The sequence below is a fragment of the Rattus norvegicus genome, chromosome 2 (assembly GCF_036323735.1).
Source record: "Rattus norvegicus strain BN/NHsdMcwi chromosome 2, GRCr8, whole genome shotgun sequence".
Taxonomy (NCBI): domain Eukaryota; kingdom Metazoa; phylum Chordata; class Mammalia; order Rodentia; family Muridae; genus Rattus; species Rattus norvegicus.
This window is the reverse complement of record NC_086020.1, coordinates 189324666-189351192: the sequence shown is the minus strand read 5'-3', so window position 1 is coordinate 189351192 and position 26527 is coordinate 189324666. Positions and strand designations below refer to the sequence as shown.

General features: G+C 40.9%; 1 protein-coding gene across 2 annotated transcripts in view; it reads right to left on the bottom strand.

The window, feature by feature from the left end:
• The window catches only part of Tbx15 (T-box transcription factor 15), a 111094-nt gene that overhangs the window by 25274 nt on the left and 59293 nt on the right, over positions 1 to 26527 (bottom strand). For both annotated transcript variants that reach the window (NM_001395075.1, XM_008761285.4), the window contains exons 3-6: positions 23677 to 23778; positions 21723 to 21894; positions 20561 to 20728; positions 10448 to 10512 (exon numbers count right to left, since the gene is read on the bottom strand). In NM_001395075.1, the coding sequence (NP_001382004.1) occupies positions 10448 to 10512; positions 20561 to 20728; positions 21723 to 21894; positions 23677 to 23778 (507 nt within the window). The remainder of the gene's footprint in view (positions 1 to 10447; positions 10513 to 20560; positions 20729 to 21722; positions 21895 to 23676; positions 23779 to 26527) is intronic.

Sequence of the window (26527 nt, the reverse complement as noted above, 5' to 3'; positions counted from 1 at the left end):
TCTGGAGTTTCCAATCAGAAACAGTCAAGCTGGCAGTTGTTCCCTCTTGCTGACTTTTCCTCGTTAGTCCAGTGACAACAGAGGCCATATCTAAACCCCCTTTGTTTGGTCTTTTGGCTGTAACTTCCTCTCTGGTTTCCAAGATGCTTCTCTTTTGTCTTGGCTGAGCCAAAAAATGTGCTGGAGGAGAAGAGGAAGGAGGCAGAGCTAGCCAAAGAGCTCCTTCACAAACTAATGATGCCTCCAGATCAACTGCTCTGGAATCGTAACCAGATTGTGAAGGAATACCCTTCCAACTGCATTTAAAAAATACTTCTTTTGAAGTCCCCCAAATAAATTGCAATAACAATTATTAAAATGTCTGATTTGGGTATCACCGTGTGCAGTTCTCACATTATCCCGATCCTCTTCATCATTATTGTCTGTTTATTTTCTCTTTCTCTTCACCCACTTAACTTCTTCCTATACTATGTACTAAGACTACCATGAAGAGAGCACATGCAACAGGTTGATGTGGCCAATGGTCCCCTCTCAACAGAAGAAAGTCCACAGCTAAATCTTTTCTAAGGGAACAGGAATTTTGAAAATAGAAAGGAGTAGTCAGACAAAGAAAGAACTTAGGAGATGTAAAGGCAAAAAAGGCACAAGGTTGTTGGCCTTAAGTAGTGTCTTCTTCAGTTAAAAAGTGAAAACAGTATAAAAAAATAATTGCACTATAAAATGAATTAATTGGTGGAATGTATGATATACTGGAGATATGTAATAAGTGCTATGAAGCATAGAGCAAGAAGTATTTAATATACCTAGAAAACTAAAGGAAGATTCTACAAAACGTCATCTATAACCTCATCTATTAAACAACACTCTAGCAATCTTCTACTAAGGACAAGTGGTAGCTTTTGTGGCAGGGTCAACAGTATGTGCAAAGACTTAGCAATGTGGAAGCAAAGGGATGCTCTGGGTACTTAACACGGAAGCTCTGTGTCTGATGAAAGTGTGTACAATGGACATCCAGTCCAGATCTAATTACCATGTCTCAAAGTCCTTAATCTATCCCTGTTCTCTGGAGGCAAGGTCAAACCTTTCACCCTTCCCTCTCTTTCATTACTTTGTGGAATCAGCTCCAACCTCCAGTTGCTTAAGATATTTTCTGTTGTCATGATCTAAAGGACCACAGATAGAAGCCTACAAATTGATTAAACAAAAACCCATCATGCAAATTTTGGCTTCACAGGGTATAACAATTATATCTACACAATAAAGAAGCTGCTATCAATAAGCCTTCTTCACCAGTATGGAAATAGAAGGAATCAATGGAAATGTGTTTGGAATTGATTTAAATTGTTCACCACCTAGTGGTCCCCACTACATTTCTTTGGATAAGCTATGATATCAGTTCAATGTCTCATGAATAATAAAATTTGTAACAATACTAAACAGGCTAACTAAAGCATTAAGTTCCTGTATATTTGACTGAATACTGTGGCTTTGGTACAATGAAAGTCACACAAGGAACAGATGAATTCTTTAGTTAAGAGCTTAGACTCTAAAAAGATACTCTGGCTTTTAACTAAGGCAACTTTGGCCAAAGTACGGAACTTTTTCATAATTATAGTCTCCATAATTATAGGATAGGGAACTCTGGATTGTGTTATAATAATTGAGACTTAATAAACACAGCTTGATTGAAAACGAAGTTTATCAAGGCAAGTGAGAGTGAGATGAGAAGTTGGTCGTCATTGTTCCAATTCAAGCAAAAGAAATTCTGCTCAAGTTGCAGCTTGGTCTAGCAGATACAGCCTTACTTCCCTGGAATTCATAGCTCTATTAGTCCTCTGGCTCTGGATAAAATGCCGAAGGAGCTCCATGTTACCTAATTCCATTTCTCGTTTTCTCATCAGAGAACCACAAGCGTGCCCCTCAGCCCCTATAGGCCTCATTATCTTGCAGATGTTTCAGACTCCAATATACTAGTCATTAAAAAGATGTCACTGCGTTCAATGACACCATCCTTGGGCAGAAGCCATAGATGATAAAACAATTGCCAACATTCTCTGGCAAATCCATATGGCCAAGAGGACAGTGGTGGAAACAGCTCATGAGAAGGGAGGGAGAACAAATAATAAGGCAGAGAAGAGCATTAAGTCCTGGCTAAACAAACAGCCATGGCTTGGATGACTAGGAGGAATACAACTGCCAATAGGAGGAGGAGGATTCCAAACTCTAATACAGGGCCAGCTACCTTGAACGACAAATACAACAGTCCCTGAGAAGTCCAACACTGATTGCTTCCATAGACCCGCTGAATGGCAGAAGTCACCCATGCCAGGGATAACAAGAAGGTATGCAAAAATCTACAGAGGCTGTGAAACTGCCAGGAAAGAGCAGGATGAGGTTAGCTGAGAAACTGCAGCCAATGGCCCTAGGGGGGGACAAATGAAAACACAGCGGTTGAGCTTGAGGGGGACACTTGGGATGTAGTGATAGTTGAGAAGAGGCAAATGGTCAACTCATTGGCTCTAAGCTTGCTACTTGAGTCTCATGAGCAATGGGGAGCCAGAAGAGGTGGAAGCAAGGTTGGCCAACTGTGCCTTCAGAGGACAGTGAAGTCATTCTCTGGATGCTGTGACAGGCTGGGTCTGCATATTCTGAAGCCAGTAGCTCAAGATTCAGATTTGCCATCAGCGTAAAGGGAAGCTCTGTGAGGGAACCTCAACTCTGAAGTAAAAATAGACAACTTGGACTTCAATTCATATATGAAATAATTATTACTGTTATTTTAAACTTATAACTTGAGTACCTAGAAATAACTATTAGATTGAATTGTACAAAGCACTGGTGCTTTGTCCTTTTAATCTGTAAACAGCCATTTCTTCTGTTTGACTTAATAGATGGATACAGATGCAAGCAGGATTTGAATTAATTGTATCTGACAGAGCACTCTATTACCAGATGTCAGATGAAGTACATCTACTGGTATTTTCCTCCCAACTCTCCAAGGAAAGTCATTTTAGATCTAAGCAAAGATGCGTTGGCCTGGGGGTTAATGTATAGCTGACTTCTCTTTGTCTCTCCATCCAGTTAATTGGGAAACTCCTCACTATACACACCTCTTCCTACTAAGCATTGTGGGCCTGGACCAGGGGAGACCTCCTGTCTAAAACTCAGGAGAGCAGTTCCTCATTCCTTAGGCACGGCCTTGGGATAGTAGCTGCTGAGAGTAGGTTTTAGTAACATTTTTGTTCTCAAATATTTTCTCTACCACCACTCAAGAAAATTTTCTTCCCCTTGTTTAAGTAGTGACATCACTGAATATCCCTTTTCAAAATGTGAATTTATCCCCTCTCATGATGTAATACCTGTTACCTCCTGAAATAGTGTGTACATAGGAACAAACTATATGAAAGACTTCCACCAGCCACACCCACAGCACACATACTGCTAGCTCGGCACAATGAACAGACCCAGAATTCCTTTTGTACTTCATGTGTTTCTGCAGGTCTTATGAGAAAAAAGTCTGCTTTAATAAAAAAAACCTACATCCATATATAAATCAGCCTCCATGACAGATGACCACTCTCTGACTACTCTTGAGTTTCAGGTTCATGTGCCCAGACTCAATACTCCAAAGATGGACTCCATAAAAAGGACATATGCTCCTAAAATACTGCATAACTTCAATGGCTAAAGAAGTGTCAATCTAACAGGGACCTGACTTGGCACCATCAGCTGTAGCTTCTAGAATGCCGTGTCAGCTAGACAAAGGTAGAGGAAATCTTGAGGACTTTCAGTTGTTATAGATACAGTGGAACTGGGTATAAAGATCAAATCTAAGGCTAAAGGCAGAAGGAAGGGTACCATGGGGAAGAAGACAGGCTGTCACTGTGTAGTATGTTTGAGAAAACTTTGAGAAGAACTCTTTGGTTCTCATGCAGATCCTATTTTAATCCTTTCTTGTTTATGCGTATGTTTGTTTCTGAGGAAGTATTTGGGAATTCCATAAAATTTCCCAAGAAAGACTTAGCAGCCACATCTAAGAGACAAGGGTTTCACATCAGATGTGGCTTGGGAGACCCATAGAGCTCTCTTTTCCTCCATTGCCATGGCTCCTCCATTTCCAGGCAACATCTGTACAGTAGTCTTTCCCTCTAGCTGAGCAACAAGGACTCTTGAGGGAAGATGAATCTCCCAAGGCTACTTCTGACCTCTTGAAAAGTGTCCCTTTTGTCTTCAGCTTCATGACCCATTTCTTGCCTATGCTTCATGCTTCCCAGTAGGCATAATTTACTTCTCGGTTCGTTGCCAAGTGACCTTGTTCAACCAAACCTCAATCTGCTTTAGCTCTGCCTCTGAGAACTTCTCCGTGTCTCTTACAAACATTGAAAACTTGTTGGTATCCTTCTCCAGGAATCTAGGAAGCACAGGGATGCCTGGTCTCTGCAGCAGATCACATGGCCCCTTGGACATGTGGGTCGAAGCAACAATTCTGTCAAATGAGAATCTGACAGAAGTCAGCAGGCTCAGATTTGCATCCAAATGGCCCTTAGTTTTTCTAACTAATCACAAACTCAATCCTTCTTCTCTCTCCTTGTGCATTCAAACCTGGCCCTTGGTTTCTGGTCTCCTTCATTTGCCACTTGTTGGAATGAGCCTTTCTTACTGTTCTATTTAATTAATTTCTTATTATTTCTTTTTAATCTATCTCTCACTCATCAATGTGGTTTCGCAACTAGTGATCAGTTTTCAATTGACTCTGTACACCGGCACTGTGAGAGAAGGAATATGTAAGAGGATAAACTTGGAAAAATACAGTTCTGGATTGCTGACTCAATCAAGAGAATGACACAGCAATCTAACACAATGAAGACCAAAATACCAATGTAGTAGCTGGTAAGATTGTCTGGAGATTATGGCACAAATGTGGGGTTGAATAAAGGGTCAGAACTTCCCTAAAAGAAGCTGACTCCCAACTTTATAGACCTCCTCTGCTAGGCTTAGCACCCAACAGGAAGTCTGAGACTACACTGTAGATGCAAGCAGATCCTGGTGGATCCTCCTTCCAGACCCAGCCTTTAGATCAGCCACTGGATCTCATAGGAAAAAAAGGACAAAAGAACAATTCTATACACCAGGAGCCCATATATATCTATAGCTAAGAATGGCAGCTAGAGTTCAGCTCTTGTTCTGTACTACGCTGTTTATTTCAGAGGAAATCTATGGCCTGGGCCTCACTCTGATGGGATTCAGTGTGTGAGCCTCAGAGGCCCAGGAACACTGCCCAAGGTACAAGTCAAGCATACAGTGGGTGGTTGCATCTTTCCTCTTCCCCCTTCTCCAGCCTCTGGATTGTGCTGGGATGGATTGAGATCGACAAACCTGAACGTGTTTTGGTTTGAGGTTTGGCAACCTCTGTAACTCCAAAGTATTCCACAAATGTTTTGTGTTCTGTGAAACCAAAAAACATTGGCCAAGCACTTTCCCCTCTAATTTTTAAGCCCATGTGTTTTTAAAGGAAATGTAATCCGTATGTTTTAGTTACATTTATATGCAATTCATCAAGCTGTGCTCCTCCGCATGAGTCATTTGATGTCTAAAATGCATGTGGAAGAACAGAGGTTGGGAAGAGCAGTGTTTGCATGAAAAAGCCACAGATGAGAGGCTGGACAGAAGGTGATACACTGGTCCTGATGCTAACTCAGAACCACCAGGTCCAGGATGCAAATCACTCTCCATACACTCCTCCATCCATCTTTCCTATACACATGATAACACCAAAAGTCTTGCCCACACCAGACCTTGTAGTTAGCTAGTGAGAATTAAGACACTTAGCAGCTAATGATAATTGGGTGATTTTTGAACTTTTGAAAGAGGAAAACCATTCAAAATCTTTATACTTGCCTTAGCAAGTCTATTGTTATGTAGTTTCCAAGAATGTTGGAGAAAGAAGCCATACACTCTTGTCCCCATTGTAAGGCACTGAGAGCGCACCCCAGCTTCAGCTGCTAGAAAGGTTCAGCTTGGTTTTTTGTCCTCATCTGGGGATCCTTGTTTATAGGGCATATGTAGTGAATGAGAAGACTACTATTGGCAATAGTCTATGAACGCAGGTGCAAGCTCACAGGTGGCTTTGAGACAGACACAGCATTTAAACAATGTATGTTATGTAGAGGAAGAATTCTACACTCAGGGTCTGTTGTCGCTAACTCAGTCAAGGACAGGATGCTAGCACAATGCATGGGTTGTACATTTCTGAAGCTGGGCAGACATGGGTGTTCACCAGCACTCCAGCTTTGCTCTGACAAACCCGCTTAACACCTTCATGTCTCAAAACGTTTGTAAGAAGTAGAAGGTTTGTAAAATGCAAGATGAACCCCCGGATGCTAAGTGTTCACTTGCAGAGAACGGAGAAGTTACTAATAACCCTTCAATTAACCTTTACGGAGTTTTACTTTAATTGACACATAGTATACAGCTTACATAGCCCTCTATGTGTTGCAGGATAACTCTATGTGTGCACAATATGCGATGATCAAATCAGGCCAATGTTTTTCTTCTCCTTAAACACCTCATTTCATGCAATCGGGAAGTTTTGAACTCTTCTAAATGTGTGATAAATTGTAACTTCAGTTATCTTCAAATGCTGTTGCATATCAGAACTCACCTTCTTGTGACACTCTATTTTGTTATTTACTGTTCTTCTTTCTTATATCTCTCCTTACTCTCTCTCTCTTTCTATAACTTCCAGGAACAACTGCTGTGTTTCTCATTTCTACAGAAATCAACTGTTTTAACTTCTGGATATGGAATATACTATGTGGCTTTTTGTGGTGACTTATTTCATTTACTGTCCTTTGGTCCCATTAATGCACAAATGACAGGATTTCATTCTTCTCCTTTTAGTATGGCTTGCAGGGTTTGATATGGCATAGGAAAGAATTCTCTTACTATAAGAAATAGGCTAAGCCTGACTTCCAACCTCAGCCTTCTGCACTATCACATAAACAGTCTGTCCTTGATTTACCCATAGTTGTATTTTCAAGGAGTCTTACAGAGAAGAGCAGCCCATCAAGCAGGAGAGGAAAACCCCCATCATCTCTGAGCAGCAAGACATTCATTCCCTAGTCCCCAGGAGAAACTCCTCTCAGCAGTTCAGCTAAGTAGCCAGTAGCCAATCCCTCAACACATAGCAGTCATAGTCTCAAGGCAGAAGGCAGTGAGCCTCGGTTCCTGAAGCATAGGTTTAATATTAGTGAGCACAAGCTATTTTGTCATACACGGGCATTTCCCATCCCATGCTACTGAGACGCAGTTATAAAAAGGGCCTCACTGTAGCCACAGAGGCTCCCCAATATGCAAACACAGCAAACACACGTCTGTCCTTACACCTGATTTCTAGAAACCTCCCTTCTACCTGCTTCTTAGCATTGGATCATCTAACCTCAGCCGTCCTATTGAAACAGCTTCCATTCCCACTTGACCTTCTGGTTGATTTTTATCAAAAATCTATGAATTTTTCCTTGCTATCTATGCAACGCAGACAAGAACATTCTAAATAGTAACTTCCAAGAGTGTATACCTTCTATTATAACTCCTAAGAGTGGGGTGCCGATCAACAGGAAGCTCTAGCTGAGGAATAAAAATCAACTCTAGAATAGGTGTTTGAACAAATACTACACATTGCAAGGGCTCCAATGAAACACAAAGGCAAGGGGGTAGCAGGGGGAGAAAAGTGATACATTAAACATCCATAAGAAAATAAACAAAACACTAAATACTACTAGAGAGTCTCACCCTCCCCCAATGAAAAGAAAAGAATAGCTGAATAAATGATATGACCATGCTTGGCCCTGGAGATAAATATTCAGGTATAGAGCAGAAATTCTTACCTTGGGTGGTGGATATGTCAAAATATACAGAGCACTACAGACTTATCAGAAAAAATAATATACAACTGCTCATGTACACAGTTATACTTACACACTAGGGACCCACAGACCCTGAAAGCCATCCATGATCTCCAAGCTATAGACTTTGAATACTCTTGCCATCCATGGCCTGCCTACCATGAGTACCCTGCCATTTTTTAAATACCTTATCACTAATTAAGTCTTCAAGAAGCTCAGAGAGCAGTATCCTAGAAATTCAGAAAATGGAAATGCTTTTGGTGACCTGGGCAATGAGTTCAAGGTGGAGCACATCTGAGACAGAATGAATATGTGTTTGTTCTTTATTGACACGGCTATGAAGAAGAAGACCTTTGTGAAACAGGAAATCTTTTGACCAAGAGTCACTCGCTCACTGAGTTCTAGAATACTGTTACCTAGACCACGTAACTTAATGTTAGCTAAACACTGGAAAATTGAGTGAAGTTTATGTTACTCAGTGGAGGTGACCTTATGGATTTTGAGTCAAATGAAATTTATAGCTATCTAGATGTATGTCGAATATACGATAAGAGTTCAGTAAAAAAGTGCTCCTCTAAGATATTTTGTGAAAGAAATGATCACCGTGGGCGGTTTGTACTATACATCTACGGTTTAGTGAAGTGTACACTAGGAATTCACAGATCCTGAAGCTATCCATGAACTCCAAGCTACAGGCTATGAATATCCTTGCCATCCATGGCCTACCCGGGGAATGTGATTAGGTGGTTTAGTCATTGTGTAGGCATCATAGAATGTCCTTCCTCAAATCTAGACATATGCCCACTGCACATCTTTACCCTAAGGTAGACGCCATCACACATGGGGTCTGTTCATGCTCAAACACTGGTCTGTGATTGGATAATGTATCTCATCTTTCATCGTTCTAAATATAAATTGTTGATTTATCAAAAAAAAAAAACTTCTGTAGAGAGAATACCAAAGATAATGCCTGACAATCTGTTGTCCAGATGTAAAGCAGTCCTTGCAGATTATGAAAGAAGCCTGGTGTCTGCTGAAAGTCAATCATGTCGCAATGCCCATGCTACAACCGGTGTCCCCATCACACTCTCCCAGTCTCTAGTGCCAGTACCTGGTGAAACTGCCTAATTGGAAGCTGAAGACATGTCTGGCTTCCCAAGTTGCCATAGATTTTAATTTTATGTAGGAAATCATTTAGAAGAAAGTGTTATCAGTCAAAAAATCAGTATAGTCTCAAAGACATTTCACAATGGGAGAAAATAATCCTGTGACCATCTGGCAAGTCCTGAAACCAAAGGTGTTGGTAATAAAGAAAGCTGGTATTCCCCCTCATCACTGAAACTTCTCCTTGCTCTAACGGATGGAGACTGCTGCAGAAAACAGCAACCAGCCAAAAGATAAGAGTTACGAAGCAAAGCCCAGCTAACACATCTAACAGCCCAACCCTCACACCCAAAGCTCAAGTATCAGTTTGGAAAGGGGGGCGGGGAGATTCTAAGAGCCAGAAGGACAGGAAGGTTACTGTCAGAGTGTGTCCCCTAGAGACATGAGAGAAGCTACACACACGACGTCTCAACAGCATGGCTATCTGAGCATGACCTGAACAAAGACAACATAAACGAGCAACCTAATGTGGAGAAAGAAGAGTGCACAACCCCCATTCAAGAGCTACAGGCCGCTAGGGAAAGCTGAGAGAAGGAGAAATAGTCTCTGCCTCCAGTTGGTTGTCTAATACCAAATGGTCAGGCACAAAAACATCCATGCACGTACCACTGTACAGACAGAGAAGATTGGATTTGTATATTTAGAAATACACACACACACACACACACACACACACACACACTCACACTCACACTACAAAGAGAGGGACATGAATTTTGAATTGTAAGGGGAGCAGGGGCAGAATACATAGGATGATTTGGATGGTGGAAAAGAATGGAAGGACTGTCATAATTTTAATCTCAAACACTAGAAAAATTATTTTTAAAAAATGAAAAGAGAAAGGTGGTATTCTAGAAACACCCCCCCCCCTTTATAAAGTCAGAAGTGCATGTGTCTTGGAGGTATTCCCCAGGAGTAAAATTATTATACTTGTTTTTACAAATTCAGCTCATGAAGGTAGTAATTTTCTGAAATCTTCCATTTTCAGAAATGTGAAGGGTGTAAGACACCACTGTAGGCCATACAGCCTTCAGAATACCAGAGCAGTACACCATTGCACTGACAGCCACTCCACCGATAACGATAAATCACCATGTGACTTGCACTCTACATAGACTGAACCACAGAACATAATGTAGAGGGCAGAACAGCATGAAAGATTGGTTATGGTATTTTAAGTTGCGTGACAAAAGTTTGGAAGATGAGCTTTCTGCGGGAGGGGACCTGGGGACTCCTGGATAAGCTATCCATTTCTGAATCAGTGCCGCTGCAGAGTTACAAGCGCTCTTTGGGAATCGGGAGCCCAAGGATCACCAATGAGATCTGGGGGAAGGAATTTCATCAAGAAGTCAGTAAGTTGCTTATCATAGAATTCTTACCTGTTTCTGCCAGAATCTCTGAATCCTTTAGCGAAAGGGTTTCGGTCAATTTTTAATCTGGTGATCTGAAAACAAACGAACAAATATCAGTTGTTTTCATATTAGCTGATTTCCTTTCGTGTTACCCCTTGAAAATTAACCAAAAAAAAGCACTCTATTAATAACAGCTGTTGTTTTTATTCCATTTCCTTTTAGAGATTTAAATTTCAGCTTGACATAAGGCTTAGGCCTGGCACCCAGATGTGTAACTCACTTCTTTCTGACAACCAAGGTTTGCCCTGTGTGTGATTGTGATCTCACTCCCACTCCCTGTCCTTGCTCCAAACTAGTGACAAACTAGTGTTTGTGTGCAGACAAACACAGAAAACAAACATTGAATGGTGGTGTGGTCCGTTGTTGGTGACGCACAGGGAGGCCCTTCAGGAAGGCTTGTTGAGTGCACTCTGTAAGAGAATGAGTGATGAAGAAATGGTTCTATTCATCAGTTCAGTCCAAGAAACTACCAACAGGAAATCAGCTTCGGACCATGGGAGCCAAATAATTGGCTGCATTTCCCATTTTGCATAATATGTGCCTTTCCTGCTACCAGAAATTGCTCATTCAATGACCTGAAATGTTTGTAGAAATGACGCAAAAGGCTCCTCAGCTTTGACCCAAAGTGCTGGGGTTCCTCAAATATAAAACCAAATGAAGCTACATGAAATGCATTTCATTTGGTCTCCAAGACTCACCAGCAGATCAGAAGGAGCAGAGGCTGCTTACAGGAGTGATAAAACCAGCACATACACCTATTGGCCAGGTTCTCGGAGGCCGTTCATTTTTAACCTCCTCTTAATATCTCAGACTCTGCGATTGCATCCTATGTTATTTCCAGTAAATCCTAACACCATTGAATATATCATCCTCATGCTTCTAGACTAGAAAATGCCTAAACAACACGTTCCATATGAACCCTGGTGTTTCTGCTTCCAGCCTTGGTCACGGGAGGCATTTTGATACCTTTGTGTCTGAACCAGATGTAAATGACTTGCTCTACTGAAGCCATAGACCCTCAGGCTTCCAGATGAGAGTTTAAAAATTTAATTATACACATCCTTCAAGATCTGGCCCTCCTGCAATCTCTAAGGTAAAAAATATGAAGCCTTTCGACTTGCTGATCCCTCAGAGTTTTCAAGCTCATTTGAAATTTTGAAGTTTCAGAATAATATGAAAATGTTCTATGAAATTAATTTCCCCATCTCTCGTTGTTGGCCCTTGACTCCTGGTTCCCAGAAAATGCTTCTATACTCTGCAATAGTGTTGATTCAAAGAGAGAGAAATAAGTGGTTTATTCAAGAATCCCCAAGTTCCCTCCAGCAAAAGGCACATCTTCCAAATTCATTATTACACAACTTAAGGGCTGGGAGCTCAAATAAACGAAAGGCACTCTGCATAAAGCAAGTCTAGAAATACGGAAATCTCATCGTTTAAGGGAAGACTCAGATTGCTGCTAACAGCAAAACCTATTCTCACTAAGACAATGAAAGTCGGTGCCGCTGCTGCAGCCATTTCCTAGTCCTTCTTCCTTCTCACATCGTCAGAGTAGAATTTTCCAAAGCCAGAGCCTTTAAAATGTCTTTAAAACGCAATGTGAGATTCCCACAAACAGACTCTAACTTGAAAGCTCCAGACTGGCTTCAAGGTTATTTTGCTCCCTAAGCATTCCCTGCCTCTCGAATGGTGTGCTAATAACGTAGCAAAGGCAATTTTACATCTATTTTATAGACCAGAGCAGGAGCCTAAAGGTTTGGCTTTCTGAAGTCCGGTGTCTGCCATGTGAATACTGTATTGAATTTAAAGAGTGTCACTGCTTTTCTGTGTTTGACTTAAAAATCAGTTCTTTCTTTCCCCATAACCCACTGCAATAAACCACACACCATATTTTCTTTTCAAGTTGGGGTTATAATATTTTATTTTCTCTTTCAAGTTGGCTTATCCTGTCCAACTCATTTATGATAGTGGTTTCTGATATACAGTTGCACTGCTGTGTTTGGGGTGACTCCAGAGACCCCTGTAAATATCACATTCTAGTTCATGGCTTGGGAGAAATAGTTGAGGATGTGATTGCCACAGCCCAGGCCACGGGATTTGTATGGAAATTTAATAGAAAGGGCCAAAGATGTTGGTAAAATAGCACTCCTGTACTTGCTCCAAGAGTTTTAATGGGAGGTTTGGAGAGATTTAGGAAGAGTGTGGCTGTGATGATCATTAGTTATCAAGTATTTTTTCTGTGCTAAAGGTGACAGGTGACACAGGTGACAGGCTTGGTGGGCACTCAACATGTGGCTGTGTCACCTCTTTGCTCTCAAGAAGTTTATAATCTAGAAGAACAAAAGGCAGACATGTGGAGTAGTAACAACATAAAACCAATCATAATTAGATTCACAACAAAAGCAACTTAGCCTAAAAACTCAGAAGAATCAGCAAGTTGAAAGACTTTGAAGTTAAGAATTATCTTTCTCTTTCCCATTTGGAGACAAAGAGTTGGGCTTCCTGTGCCTAGGTCTTCCCATTCAAATTGAAACCTAGGGCCTGATCAGAAGAGTATGTATGTATGTATGTATGTATGTATGTATGTATGTATGTATGTATGTATCTATGTATCTATGTATCTATGTATCTATGTATGTATCTATTATGTATCTATGTATCTATGTATGTATCTATGTATGTATTATATATGCATGCATGCATGTATGTATGTTGTGTGTATGAGGGATGGTTAACAATTACACAGACATGTTACAGACTCATCAGAAGCTAAATAGAGGACTTGGATAAGATCTGGAGGAATGCTGGGTCACAAAGGAGACCTAAGAGGCAAGAAAACAAAGCCTCACTTCAGCATCTTCCTCAATCTGTATCATACCAGGGACCCAACAACAGACTGAACAGATGGCCACAGCACTGCAATGAACCCAGAGAACATATAAGAACCCACAAGCACCCATGAGGACACATAAATCTTCCATTTTCACCCTGGGTGTGCAACATACAACTAGAGGCCTGAAGTCCAGTGGGGGAAGAGATGTGCACCCAAATCAAATCAAGTTATGCTAAGAGATAGAAAGTCAAAATAGAAATACAAAGGGATCTATTCCCCTGCCCTACTCTATTACATATTAGTCAAGGCCTTTTAGGGAAACCAGCTACACAAAATTTATATATATAAATGTATGTATGTATGTATGTATGTATGTGTGTATGTATACATGTATATATGTTTAAAATATGAAGAGGGGAATGAGAGAACGTCTGAGTGAATTCCAACTCCAGGTCATACTGTTTTACTAGTGAGATTCAAATATGTCTTCTCACCTCCCAACCACAGACAGTTCCTTGACTAAACTAACCTAAATGGTCTTAAAATTGACCTCCTTCCTTCTACCTACTATCCGGTCTAAGCAATTCCAATGATCTGCAGTTACACATTCCTACAGCATGTTTCATTGACTACCCCTGAACAGATTTCAATCCAGCCTCCTTGATCCGCCCTTGTCCACAGGCTCCAGCCAAACTGAACTGCAGTCCATGCTGCTGTGTTTCAAACCCTTCTCTCGAGAGGCCCTCACAGAGCTGACTTCATATTAAATCTCAGTTCTAAAGTCTGTGCACAGGAGACAACTCCCCTTCCTCTGTTGGTCTCTTCAATTTAAAATACCCTTAACCCATCTCTCCTATTTTTTTTCTTTTTTCTTTTTTCTTTTTTTTTTTCAGAGCTGGGGACTGAACCCAGGGCCTTGCGCTCGCTAGGCAAGCGCTCTACCGCTGAGCTAAATCCCCAACCCCCCATCTCTCCTCTTAATCCAACTATGTTTCGTTCCTATTTCCAATTCACTGTCTCGTCCTCTGTGCGACAGGTAGAGTTCACATCAATTTTAAGTACTGTTTCATTAAGTAGAGCCTAGAATGTCATGCATTAGGCACCCAATGGGTTTTTGTTAAATGAGGAATGAATGAATAGATGATTATGTGGGAACCAAGATCACTAACACAAAGCCAAGACAAGGTTGAGCAATTCTCCCCCAAGCCCTCCTTCGACCCTCAGATCTGCTTGCTTTCACTTCTGCATCACAAAGATCATGAGTGTCTTTCCAGCTAAGTTAAGGTCAATTAGTAACTTCAAGTGCCCTTGAAGTTGTTCAAGAGTAATCGTGTTCAGTCACTGCCCCATGAAAAGGAGAAGACATGGGAGATGTGAAGGCCATAAAAAGCAGTATTCATCACTGACTTTATTTTCCTAACCTTCGTATTGTTCAGTCAGCGGTAACAACCCATAGTATGGACATGAGCAGCACAGGCTCTGGAGATGGGTCCTGAAGATGGGCATGATCAGATAGAACCCAGGCTACACGACCCTTTAATACAGAGCTCAGTTGTTCCTCTTTACATTTTAATCATACAGATTAGAAAATTTTCAACCAAGAATAGGGCAAAAGGGTTGGAGAGATGGCTCGGCAGGTAAGAGCACTGGCTATTCTTCCAGAAGACCTGAGTTCAGTTCCCAGCACCCTCATGGAAGCTGTCTGTAACTCCTGGTCCAAGGGATCTGACATCCTCACACAGACATACATGCAGCCAAATCACCAATGTACATAAAATAAAAATAAATTCTCCTTAAAAGCAAAGAATGAAAAAAAAACAATCAAAAACCACTTGAACTAATGTGTTCAAAAGAAGTCTGCATTGGTCTAATTGCAAATTAGAGAACAGCTGGCTGGGCAGGGTGGGATGTAGGAAGTAGCTCAGAGTCCTGCTGGATTTACTTCCACAACCTGGCAATGCTGTCAGGCCTCCTTTCTGATCTGTGGAGCCAAATCTCACCAAGAATAAGGCTGTTACATAGGGAGAGCATGGCTATATCTTTTTGGAATCTAGTTCGTTGCTTAGGAAAGAAAATCAAGATTCATCAGTCTTTGCCCTCAGAGAAGACAAAGACCACAATGGAAACTTCCTGATAATTCCACAGGCATCAGCATCTTCCAGGAAAATGGATAAAGTATTCAGTCACCATCATGCCCAGTCTACCAATGTACTCTCTGTGCTGAGATTCTGGGCACAGTGTACTTCTCTCTCATAGATCTGCCAAGTTGGCATTCTGAGAGCAAATATTAGCAATAATTACTTCAGTGTGTTAGGAACTCTGAGAGTCTACAGATTGGGAAGACAAGTATAAGGAAGCAAGGGAAAGGTAGAAGAATACATAAATACTACGTGAACTTAAGAATGTTTAATTCACATTTCATCATGAAAGAAGCAGGGTCATGGATATATTAAAACAAAACAGTAGCAAAGTCATGATAGCTAATGCTCTCAGGGATGTATCACTGGGAAAAACACATGCCCAAAGCCATGCCACCAATCAGATGTCAGTAGTTTAAAATTGTGGAAGCATCCTCATCCTAATTCATGGCTTGTAGGCTTTAAAATTTCACAAGCTGGACTAGTCCCCCCTCCAACATTTGACGGATCAACATTCATGTCCCAGGATTTTATTCTAACTCTAAAAATTAATATCTCTACTCTACTGGTATCAATATTTCATAAAATAAAAAACATTTTGCATCAAAAAATAGACAGGCCAAAATGGATCAGCCTATGTTTGTAGCTGTGGTTGCTGTTGTCTTTTATTTTTTTCAATGAACTTCGGAATGCTGATGCTGATTCCGACCCTAAGATCAATTTCCAAGTAAGAACACTGGAGAACAGTGATTTACCAAAGCAGGGCAGTCCACCAGCTGCAGAGTTCAGAACTCACTAACACCTCTCAACTTCCAATTGGCAATTTCTACCACATCACATGCACTGTTTAATTGTTCTCAAAAAGTACCATCAAATATGAGGAAGCTTAGATACAGTTACATGAAGGCCCTAATGCAGTGAAAGGTCATGAAGCAGTACAGTGCCCCAGGAGGACCATAAAGGCTGAGCTCATTTGCAACCAGGAAAGCAGGTTACACAGGTGGAGGTTAATATTTTCACCAAACTTGAAAGAAACACAGACCGAGAAGGTGGAAGGAAGGGACCATTCCTGGGAACCTACCTGTAGTAGCAAGGCAGTATGAGTTCAACAATAGAACTTAAGTGAGATCCCTGTACTCTTGCAAGTGGGTGATGGGAATAACAGTAAATGGGCCTAGAAATGAAGCCAGTGATTGGCCATCAAAGGCCTGAGGCTTCACTGAGAATTGGTGACAGATAAATAATGGAGTCAGCATTATGCTTAAGCAAGATCCTTCTAGTAATGCTGTGAAACAGCTAGGGAGACATTCAGATGTGGATCTAAGAAACCAAGATAAATCTGCCTTCAGAGCCAGGGAGCAGGGAGGGCAGGGCAGAGAAAGGGCAGAAGCAATGAGATTAAAAAGAGGAAAATGTGTTATTAGGGGAAATGGAGTCAAAAGGAATATTTGTGAGAGATTTTGATGTGTAGTCCTGAGACTAAGAACAAGTCACCGAGGATAGTGCCTTAATTAATTGAAGATAGATAAAAGAATTTAGGGTGCTTTGTTTGTTAAAAGCAAAATACGAAGTTCTTACCTCTCAAGAATGGACCTGTTGAAAAAATATGATCTAGAATATTACAAGAATCTTGCAAAATTTACCAAACACTCATGCTATGCTACCTCAGGTTAATGAGAGGATATTGCTTCCAATACTCTTTGGGGGGTAAATGGAGGAATAAATAATTTGAGATGACTCATTTTCTAGGAGAAATTGATGTCTAGACCAAGAAAGTTGCTTTCTCAACGTGAGTGAGATGCTCACAGAGATGTAGGACTCTGATCCAGCCTTCCAGATGTCTGGTCTGCTGCTGTTTATGCTACAGGACACAGATCTTCATTGAAAGACCTGTTAATACTTCAGCTAAGTCCCATTCCTTCCACTGGGCTTCCTTCACTGTGTTCCTCCAGACATCTTCCTGAGCACGCTGAAGACCTACTATTGTCTTTTCCTCCACACAGGCCTCCTAGCCATTTCCTTTAAAATACTCATGATAAACAGCTTCATCAAAAGATATTAATTATGCTCATTCCAGAACATAGAGGGTAATAAGAACACAGCAATGAAAAGATATGTCTTACCAAAGAACAATTTCTGTTCCCCAGAATCTTCAGGAAATGCCTGAAAATTACTGCTATTATGGGAAAAAACCCAAGGTTGTTTTGTTTTATTAGAAGGTGCTGTATTATATTAAATCTCATCTACACAGCCAAAGGGAGTATTAAACAATCGTGCTGGTTGATTTATGCAGCAACTGGGGACTTGTTAAATAGGCAAAAGCTGTTACTTCAAACTCAAAACCAGCAGAAGCGAATGCGACCCATCCATTAGGAACATCATCACATCATGAATTCATCAGCTTTGCACAAAGACAGAGATCAAAGTAGTAACCCATTTGCCATAATCCCTTCACAAGCAAATGCACCTTGTCCAATTCCCAACAATCTACTTCTCCCTAATGAGCAATTTATTCTTTAAAATTGCCTCTATCCCCCACTTCCCTCCATATCTTTTTACACGCAGCCATATGGCAGTGTTGGCTGGTTCATATACACCACACAACTACCCCACACAACTCCACGAGGCAGGCATATTTGTGGCTACAGTAGGAACAAATTGAAAGGAGTTAAGAAATCAAGGTCAGACAATTCACCAGGGTTTCAGTCATAGTTAAAAAGGTGTACTTGCTACGGAATCTCGAGCTTTTAATCATGCCACTTGTCCCAGCCCAGACCACCTGCAAACAGAATATATATCTGAGTAGAATGCACTCAGACAGTGGATACTTCTACTGGAGAAAATGGAGTAATGAGAGAGATATCAGGTACCTGTGTTAAATCCCCCTTCACTCTCAAGGAAGCTTCTGCCTTCCAGGTGGGTTACAATAACCACTCTCTTGGCCTCTAAACTCAGACTGGATGAAATAGTTCTATGTTTAATGTTCAGTATTCTCTATTTTTCTACTACATATGTCCTGAAGTTCAAATGCTCATTACCACAGTGTTACCCTCAGAAGAAGAAAAAAATTGCTAATTAAAACAGTAATTGGACTCACAGTCCCTCTCTTATGAAACACAGTGAACCTCAGGTCCCAGTTATTTAAAAGGCCAAGTGCATATTGTTGCTTAAGGTTGTATCAAAATTTGAGAACTTTACTGAAGTTTTCTGTGCAGCCCGCTGTGGTCTCTGCACCTTCCTCTGCAAGAAGCTTGGAAGGACTCAGTAATTTAAACAGTGTCCAAAGCAAACTCAGGTTCTCCCCTACCTTAGGTAAAATAAGGCATCTGCAAAGAAAATCCAAACTTAGGAACACTGTACTGTGTTGAAAAGGAAAGTCCAACAGAGTGCTTATTCTCCTCAGAGAGTAAAGAACCTCTAAGGAATGCTACCCAGTAGAGTAAGACAGCTAGAGATAGCCTTTCCATATGAGACATAGATTATAAAAAAAACCCACCACCATCACCTCACTGGTACAAAGAAAGAGCTTGATGATTAGCAGATGTTTTTCCTCAGTTGCTTTAAGCACAAAATAGAGCATCTAGTTCAAAGAGCATCAAAAACGGTGACATTGGAAGTTCATTTTACTTCCAATCACTCCCAAATGAAAGGATGCTAATATATAGGCTTAATAAACTGAAATCTTGTTTCAGCAAAGGATCCATTCACTGCAAGTATTTTACTAATCGGACAATTTGACAATAGAAAATATGATATAAAACTGGTTTGATGTATGTTTTAGAGAACTTAATAAAGTAAGAGATCACTTATAAATTCATCCAACCACTGTCTTCACAAAGCCAAACTGAGTAATGCTTAGAACATTAATGCCCTATGGTCACCTCGGTCCAATTCTTACCAGCTATCTTCTATGTGAGTCTGGCTGGTTCCTATGTGTGTAACTATCTCAAAAAATGGATCAGCACTTCGAGGAACGCTTTCTCATTCTACAGATCAAGAAGTTCTCTGTCCTGTGTTTGTTGTTGGATTATTGTACAGTTGTCATTGTGTATTTACATGTTTTCTCCCAACTAAAGCTCTTGGCAAGGAAACTAATCCTCTAAACTATTTCATTAGCCAATTCTATCTCTCTACAAAGACTAGAACCCAATAACTTCCCAATACCTACTTAGTGAATAAATGTGTACGTGCCAGAAACAAAATGTCAATGATCCCTGTTGTAGCTGTTGATTGCATGGAAATGTACAGAGTCTGGAAATGAAGATGTGTATCTTACAGCTTAGAGGCCTCATGGCTTTGAGATCACATAGAAGAGAGATATACACAGAAATCTTCAGATACAAGAAAGAGCAGGAATCAAACCTGTATAATGAGAAATGTCAGGATGGGGAAAAGGTCACAAACACAGGGAGACATAAAGACAACTAGGTGCTCTAAATGGAGGAACGTGTTCCTGAGCTAAATGCAGACCATGTCAGCTGCCACTGGCCATCACCACGCTGTCATTACCAATGTTCCATGTGTGCTACAAGACTAATGTCTCTCCCATGAGAACGTGGCCCACAGAATCAACTAAGACCTCACGGGTGCTCATGGAGACTGAAACAATTGTGGACCTTGTATGGATCTGAGCTAGGTCCTCTGCAGATAAGCTATGTACCTTGGTGTTCTTATGGGACTCCCAACAGTGAGAGTGAGGGGTGTGCTTTTCTTTTGCCTGCTCTTGGGGGCCTTTTCCTCCTACTGGGTTGCTTCATCCAGCCTTACTGTAAGGTTTTGTACAGTTTTATTGTACCTTGTTATGACAAGTTCAGCTGATTATTACCACCACCACCACCACCACCACCACCACCACCACCACCACCACCCCTCAGAACCCTGCTCTATTTTGAAGGGAAACAGAGGAGTGGATCTAGAGGAAAGGAAAGGAGATGAGGTAGAGAGATTGGTTGCAGTTGGAGTGTAATGTATAAAAGAAATTTTTTTTTCAAAAACTGGTGTCTCTAATTCCAACTTTTCTGTGTCATTGAGAACTAAGCATTCCTCACCAAAAACAAGATAAACCTTCTCTAAAAACTGTGAGGCAGCAGGCTCACCACAGTGGCCTCTTACCTGCTGGTTCTGATAGGCTGTGACTGTGGTAAACACGGTCTCAGGAAAGTTGAATGTTTTTACTCCATCCCCCACAGGCACAGGTTTGGTGGGCGAAAGATCACTGCTGAAGTCCTTGCGGATCACGTGGACTCGAGGCTGGTATTTATGCATGGAGTGCAGAATGATCTAAAATTCAAAGAGGAAAGGTTTTGCATGGCTTTAAGGTTCCTGAATCTTTTCAAACCCTCAAGCAAAATAAATCAAAAAGCAGAAGCATTATAGGACTAGGATGGATTAAGATGGGAAGCACGAGAACCTAGAAACCAGGGCAGTCCGGAATGGCGAGAACTAAGCTATAGATAGCATATGGAAACATGACAGGTCGCACCCATCGTGGATGTTAGATGTGGTTCTGACCACCCATTCTTGTGCTAAGACAACACTCCACTGCAAGTTCTTAACCTCTGCCCTCTGTCATCTTTCCCTCCACCTTCAAGTTTTCAGCAGATGTTCATGTTGCCTCTGCATAGTTATTCGTGCTCATTGAATTTGTAGACATTCTACATTTGTCTACAGAGTCTACACTTGTCGATAGAGATGCAGATGACGTAAAAGCTTTGATCTGACCAACTCAGAACATAGCTCCTTGAAGAAAATAGCAACAGCAACCAGGAATGATGCTGGCATTGATTGAAAACTCAGTGCATGTTTTTGGCCAGAGATAAATTAATAATCTCGGTTGTTTCAATTATACCAGAAGAACTTAAGACTTGTTTTGTAAAATCCCAGCTTTCTCAACCAATCAGCCAAAACTGTCATTCATTTTTTTTCCTCTTCGGGATTGCATTGTGAGGAGTTATTCTATTGAAGGTTGTGGTTTCTTTTGCCAGTGTATAACCTCCCCTGTGTTTCTGTCTTATATCCTTAACTGGACTGTGAGTCTCTGGAGGTAAAAAGAACTCCACTTGATAAATATGAGCTGATGCATGGCCAATGTTTCCTAAATGTTAGATTTGTAATAAATGAAACAAGTAAAAAAAAGTCATTTATGCTTAGTTACTTGAAATGGCAGATTCTTATTTTTACCTAATCAGCTATAAAACAAAAGGGGAAATGGGGATGCAGGGGTGAGGGATGCAGGGGTGAGGCGTGCAGAGGTGAGTGGGGTCCTTTAACTCACGTGTCCTTGATCATCCAGTTCATTGTTGGTCAGCTTGAGCTTGTCGAAACTGACCACCTGTCTCATCCAGGTGTCTCCAGATGCTAGGGAATCCGGGTGTATGTAAACTCTCGGAGGCACAGGGGAGTCAGCATTGCCAGCCACCATCCACTTGGAGCTATGATACACATATCTGAGACACAGAAGGAGGAGAGAGAATTTAGAGGCAGATGCTCAGAAGGATCTGAGTCCAAGAAACGAATAAAGGGACAAGGAAAGATGGAGAGGTGACAGTGAAACAAAATGCAGGGGTGACATGCAGAGTATGAATGAGAAGAGAAAGGTGGACAAACAGGCGTACATGAAATTGAAATGACAGTGCACAATCAGATGGGGTGGGAATGACAGAGCTGTCACAGCGGATGATCAAAGCCTCCGCTCTCATGAGGAAAACATTCTCAGAGTCACTCTCTGTGCCATGCACCCCTGTGTGCACACAGGCATCCTGAGTCTATGTGACTAGCTAAAGAAAAGGTATTTTACCGTGACCTTTCACCTTTCAAATGCAAACCATATCATCTTCAACCACTTGTTCAGCATTTTGTTCCTTATTAAAAACATCTTCCATACTGTCCTATGAAAAGGAGCCATGTGCAGAGACTCTCCAAGCCTCTCACTTGTTAACCATTTCCTTGCTAGCCATCCAAATTCTACGAGGCACTTCTAACAAACTTGGTTAGGAAAGTTTTCATCGTTCCCATCATTTTCCCATAATGCCCCTATACATGAGATGCTGATGGTAGCAAAGAATTCCCTTTTCCAGAGCTCACCAATTTTCCTATGGTACTCAAGACCCGTCCCGTATATCTGGCACCTCCCCATGTTTCAGGTCTAAAGGACTACCTGGGCCCTGAACTCGGGCAAACAGAGGCATTAAGCCCTAATTATAGCTTCCAAGATTCTCTTCAACTTACAAGAAGCATTTTCTCTCCTAACCCCTACCATATAGCTAGCTCTCTCCCCATAGTTCTTCCCCATCCATATGTCACCTCCACATTCACAGGCTGACAGCAAAGTTCTCATCAGTTAAACATTTTTAAAATGTACCACTGATTTGACTGGGGTCTCAAGACACCGAGTAAGCCATCATTGTTTTATAATAGCAATATATGTGCCATCAAAGAACTTGGAGGATACACAGAGATAAATATGAGAAACCACCAACCAAAGAGTACACACAGAGGGACCCACAGCTCCAGCCACATACGCAGCAGAGGATGGCATTGTCTGGCATCAATAGGAGAAGCCCTTGATCCTGTGAAGGCTCATTTCCCTAGTGTAGGGGAATGCCAGGGTGTTGAGGTGGGAGTCGGTGAGTGGGAGAGGGAGCACTCTCATAGAATCAGGAAAAGGGGGATGGAAGTGAGGGAAACCAGGAAAGGGGATAACATTTGAAATGTAAATACATAAAATATCCAATAAAAAAATTTTTTTAAAGTTATTTATCAGACTCATCCACACCCATATTAAGGACAGATAAGATTCACTTCTTACAATCTTTTCAATTGTTCTATTTGTTCCTATCCATCTTTTCAAGAGTTGCATATCAGAGGTGAAATTTTAAAATATCAGACTTGCTACTTCCTTCTTAAAAAAAAAAAAACAAATTCCAACTCACTTATCATTTCACAAGACAGACCATCCAATGTGTTCATCACTTTAACATGAGCTCAGTTAATTTCAAATTCAAGAAAGAACCACTTACTGTTTGCCCCTGTAGGGGACACTGTAAAAAAAAATATCCCATTCTGTCCAGAGACACGGAGAGGAGCTGAGAACACACTTACTAAGCCCTGGTTTCCTACCTGGGACTCTACCACATAGACCATTGGCGTATACTCTAACCTTATTCACCTAACAAGTCTAAAGAACCCCCTTGGGATATCGGTGATGTCCACAGTTCCAGAGCCCTTACCTGTATCTTTTATTGTCTACAGGCACAATATCCATTGCTATATAGTATTGCTGATGTGGATCCAGGCCAGTGATTTTCACTCTCATGGCGGGAAACATCCTCCTGTGAAGATCAATAAGGTCATGAACATGGAGAGGATCGGAGTAAACTGGAGTGTGAGCTTCGAGTGTCTTCTCACTGGGTATTTTAAGCACATCAAAACCCAATATCCACTAAGTCTTCAAGTTGGCTAATTATCATTTCACTGTAATGTTCACCGCAAACTGTGATGGAGACTCGAATTGCTGAAATAGCATCTCTTCTTAGCTTAAACTTAACCTATCTCTTCACTCATACGCTCAAACAGTTGTGTGTGCTGGTTGTGCTTTATATTTTAACTAACCTTTTAGTATTATGCATGAAATACTTCACTGAGTTTATTTGAAATTTTTCACTGAAATTTAATTTCTCAAGAAAAATAATAAAGCAAATGAATGTGCCCCTGGTTTCCAAACAAAGGGCCACCAAAGGTTTTCTTTCTTTCTTTCTTTTTTTCAGTGCATAAAACTGAGCAAAAATTTCTGCAATTTCTCAGGCTGTCAACGTGTGTGTCAGAGGAAAGACCCTGTGGAATAAGGAACAAATACCAAATGAAGTCTACTGGCCTCTGGGCAATACCTTGCTTCCACCACAATGGCTTGTTAAACTTGCCAAAACAAGTGAGGTCAGGATGTGGCACTTTACAGCTTCTCTCATAACTGAAGGGAGGAGAGGGCACAGCCCAAAAGAGGTATTGGGTTTCAACTAGCCTAGAATAAAATTTGCCATTTTCCTCACAAACTCCAAGAAGAAAAGAAAGACACCAAATTTGTTTGCATCAACCCAGACATTTAAAAAGTGCTCACTTCAAAAATGTGGGCTGCCCTGAGTGTGCTCTAGGGTACTTGTATACAGAATGCTACATTAAGCTTAACCATCTGGGGCTAGTTAATAGAGCAGAGTCGATCACGGTGCTAATGAGGTCAAGGTCACAAGCTTGATCCACATATGGCCTAATTGGCTTTGCTTCATTTCACGGCCATAGACCATGCCCTGACCTTAGACAGCCATCATGCAAATGTGTGCAAGGCTTTCAATACAAACCTCACATTCACTCCTTATCCAGGAAAAGGAACCCATAAAGCAAATATCTTTCTGGAAGCAAATCTGTTCCATGAGAATCACATTGGAGAGACAAGAGACCTTTGATAGGAATGGTGGTGAATTCTGAAATAGTGGCATTAAATGCATAGCTATTTCTCCTTTCACACTTTATTATTCTCCAAGTTGTTTTCTATTTTCTCATCCCATCCTCACAACTTTAATGAGGGGGTCTTGAATTTTAGTCTTCCCAATAAAATGTGATGATTGGCTACACTTAATAACATTCACTATGAGCTACACACTTTGATCTACATTAATTCTTTCAAACATCTGAGACCCTTAGTCTATACTTTTAAACACAGATCAGTAATTGCATTTTTAACAGCAATGAATTACAATCCTCCTCTATGTTTTAATTACTAGAAGGCATCTGGTGAGAGACAGAGAAAACCCTCTCACAAATGGAAGCGAGATGTGCCTCCTCTTGGCCACCTGCAGAGGCTGTGCTCCATCCAAAGAAATAGGTTTGGTTTTGCCTTAATAAAGAAAGGGAACTTGATATTTTTAATTTGATTATTTTCTCTGGAACAGTTATCTAAGCCTAAGTAGTAAAATTCTAAACTTATTTTAGGAAAAATCATTCCATTCCTATCAACCATAGTACAAAGTGTTCTGAACGCTCCAGTTACTGACTTTTCTTTATGTTATTATGTTAGTACTTTATACAAAGATAATTCACAACTTGATGAAAAATAAGTTATCTTCCATATAATGTGAGTTGTGTTTAGTATTAATTTTATGGTTAAATTTAGATCAACTTTTTGACTTCTAAATCCATTAATGGCAACATGCACCTCTGTCCATGGTGCTGATTGCACGGATTGGTTGGTGTTCCCCAAACTGAGGTCTCTGCACACTGCAATCACTCCAAATCAGCAGGAGGACAGCTTGGTGTATAGGAAGATATAGAATATAGGAAGAAATAAGATTTCTCTGATTGTAATCAGACATATAATCCAACCTCCCTATCATAACTTAGAGAAATGGATCTTCACTATGACTAAAGAAGGAGCTGCTAGGGAGTATGTTGTTATTGTCAATAATCGAGAGAATCTTGTGAAAACAAGTGCATAGAAATCCAAAAAGTAAACACTGAAAGGTTGGGGGTATGCCAGTGCGCTGAACTCCAAAGTGGGGTGATGTGGAGGATGGAATCAGGAACAAGACTGTGTGGCAAACGTAGACCCAGTGACCATGTAAAACCCAAATGGAAAAACATTCTAGACAAAAAGTAGTTGTGATGTTCACGACTTTCTGTTCAGCCTCTCTACCAAAAGGCAATTCCTTTAATTGCCTTGTTTTCCTCCAACTTTCAACACCATAAAATGTAAAAGAGAATAATAAAATCCAAGAAATAGGAGCTAGCATTAAAGATGATTCTCCTTCAAAGTTGTACTACACAAAAGAGCATTTCCATCACTACTAAGAGTAAAAGGGCAGGAGGGTACTATCGGGGAAACAAAACAAGCATGAATTCGGGTTCATTTAATCCAAGTTTTCAGATGCTTCATTGGATTGGTTGGTTTCTCTATATCCATGGAGAGGAAGAACCTAATGAGTATTTCCATGAAAACAGTAAGCAAGCAGTGAGGTGGAGCCTTTTCAACCCCAGGACATGAGTACAGATGTAGATATAGATTAAAGATAGAGAGATAGAGATCAAGGCATA